Source organism: Morone saxatilis, unplaced genomic scaffold (genome assembly GCF_004916995.1).
Source record: "Morone saxatilis isolate NCDOM2014 unplaced genomic scaffold, NCSU_SB_2.0 Contig0, whole genome shotgun sequence".
Lineage (NCBI taxonomy): Eukaryota > Metazoa > Chordata > Actinopteri > Moronidae > Morone > Morone saxatilis.
This window is the reverse complement of record NW_023339650.1, coordinates 1,990,077-1,992,935: the sequence shown is the minus strand read 5'-3', so window position 1 is coordinate 1,992,935 and position 2,859 is coordinate 1,990,077. Positions and strand designations below refer to the sequence as shown.

Below are 2,859 nucleotides of genomic sequence, written 5' to 3'. Positions count from 1 at the left end.
CACCAGCGTGTCCATACTGGAGAAAAGCCATACTGCTGTGAACACTGTGGGAAGAGTTTTCGTTTCTTAAGTGATTACAAGAAACACCTGCGTGTGCACACTGGAGAAAAGCCTTACCGCTGTGAACAATGTGGGAATAGTTTCAGTTGCCCAAGTCACTACAAGAGACACCTGCGCATCCATACTGGGGAGAAGCCTTACCAGTGTGAACAATGTGGGAAGAGTTTCCGTTTCGTAAATGTTTACAAGAAACACCTGCGTGTCCACACTGGAGAGAAACCATACCGCTGTGAAGAATGTGGGAAGAGTTTTAGTTGCCCAAATTACTACAAGACACACCTGCGTATACACACTGGGGAGAAGCCATTCCCATGTGAACAATGTGGGAAGAGTTTCCGTGTCTTAAGTGAGTGCAAGAAACATCTGCGTTGCCACACTGGAGAGAAACCATACTGGTGTTCTCGATGTAAAAGATTGTTTGCTTGGCCAAGTTCTTTGAAGCTACATCGTTGTGTTGATGAAGGTGAGAGCTCTGACTGAATGTAGGAATAAAACAAAACAGCTCAGACAATAGTGGATTTTCTCACTCCCATACTGGATTCAGACTGCCTACCTGTCTCATTGAAAACAGCCTAACAGCTGTATTAAGTTGTATAAGAGCTGTATAATTCCCCCGCCACTGCTTCATAGCATTCAACGTGGAGTAGCTTTTATTGTGAAGCAGCCACAGGAAACCCAGTGTGTTGTCATCACTGTTAGCACTAATTGAGGTTGAAAAGAGGCCATATCATAATATACTAATTTTCAGGTTCATACTCTTGTTTGGGGGGTCCACTGTAATAGGTTTATGTGCTTTAGTCTTCAAAAAACACCTTATTTCCCCAGCACCCACATATACACTAAACCCCAAATTGCCCTCATTGGTCAGACCAGCACCTTGCATGGTAGCCTGCTGCCATCGCTGTGTTGCTATTTAAATGAAGCTCATTGTCATTTATTCAATCAACTTGAGTTTGCTTGATTGTACAGTAAATAGATCTACCAGTTGCTCTAAAAAGCTTACACCTTACAACTTTAAACTATTAATTGTCAAAGATATTTGTTCAAACAAAATTATTGGGTTATTAATACTTCTGTGTTCACAATGTTAAACTGCCATTACATCTTTTTGTAAAATAAAATGTACTAAAAGACTAAGATGTTTGTTACTTCAGTTTGTCATTTATAACAACTGTAATGTGTTTAAAAACCACAGATATCCCCCCAGCAGGGAGCTTTTTCAAAAGCAGCAATTGTCATTTGGAATAGTATATTTGAAGGCAGTCTCCTCATAAATACAAAGTTTGGATTTCTTCTTCAGTGTTGATTTTTGCTGTTGACTGTTGTAGGACCCTACTAACACCAGGGGGCATTCTGTCATTTAGGCATGTTCTACAGTCACACTGGGAATATGGCATTTAGGAGAAGGATTACAGTGGAAATGTTTTAACAAAACATACAACTTTTTCTGGCATTACTGCACCGGAGAAGAACATGGTAAGTGAAACCAGGTAACACCTCAATGTGATAAATGGATAAAGAAATGCACTTGCATTCTTCTTTTGTGTTGGTGCACAGATACTGTTTATCATCCACAAATCTACATAGATCCATGATCTGAGCCAGAGGTCAGCAATCACCCTGAGGTTTCTTGCAAAGGTAGAACTCAGCAGTTTCAAAATTGGCCCCTGTATTGCACTTACTGCACTTCAGTCATTATCACAAAGATGTGCAGGGTGTAATGATTATGGGACTTCCCAAATTGTTTCGGGAGCCTCGATGGAAGGCCATGTCTTTGATATTCTTAAGAGCCAGACAAGATGTATGTTGGTGGAGGATACCTGTTGGACTACGGACTGTAACCCCCAAAAATCATGGCAAAGGCATGACTTGTTGCTCATAAATACCATCAACACCCAGTTATGGAAGCCCATTTCTGCTAATTTGATGGGGGGAAAAAGTCATGTTAGTCATTATAATCTAAAACCTTCTCAAAATAATGAGAAACTCAATATTGTGACATAGTATCTCAAAAAGGATCATCACCTCAAAATAATGAGAAACTTTCTTAATATTTGGACTTAGGCCTGCCATTAGGAAGAGGACATTTTACTGACTGAATCTACGTAATGAAATACAAAGTTTACAACTCTTGTAGCGCAATCTGCTTTATACTATCCAATTTAATGTTTGGAGATTACCAATGCGTGAATTGGAATGATCAGGCCTAATTCTACGAGGGAGTAAAAGCATCCATTACACCAGAGTTTAAAATTTTGCATGTTCAGTTGAAATGTGATTAAGGTGGTAGGTCTCACAGGCGCCGGCACTGTGTTGGCAATTCGTGCACACCTTCTATTTTGCTTCATGTATGTGAAAAGTACTGGGGAAAGGTTAATAAAGATCAGTGGGTAAGGTGATTATTAAATACTCTCTCAGCCAGTCACATCACTGGTCTCATAGCTCTAAAACATCTGTGCCAGTCACAGAAACGTGATAACGACAGCTCAGCAAATGGAAAGTTTGACCTCAGTAATGTCGGTAATGATGGTTCAGAGTGTCAGGAAATTAACTCACATGACCGCAAATCTGCACCCAAAGACAGACTGCTTATGATTTCCCATTTATTTGGTGAAACCGTTTATAAGATTATATAAGGTTGTCTCTATTTTGGCATAATATGTATCTGACCATAGGGATATCTCATATCCCTTGTTAGAACTGATGCCTCATATAATAAGGCTGAGTCCTTAGTACAGCGGCCATGGGTTCAAGTCTGACCTGTGGCCTTTCACTGCGTGTCATTCTCTCTCTCTCTCT

The 2,859-nt window shown here is 40.2% G+C and overlaps 1 protein-coding gene across 1 annotated transcript in view; it reads left to right on the top strand.

Moving 5' to 3' along the window:
- The window catches only part of LOC118321229 (zinc finger protein 45-like), a 4,196-nt gene extending 2,866 nt beyond the window's left edge, over positions 1–1,330 (top strand). Inside the window, exon 4 of the mRNA XM_035652466.1 lies at positions 7–1,330. Within this exon, the coding sequence (XP_035508359.1) occupies positions 7–540 (534 nt within the window). The 3' untranslated portion in view covers positions 541–1,330. The remainder of the gene's footprint in view (positions 1–6) is intronic.
- The last annotated feature ends 1,529 nt before the right edge of the window (positions 1,331–2,859 follow it).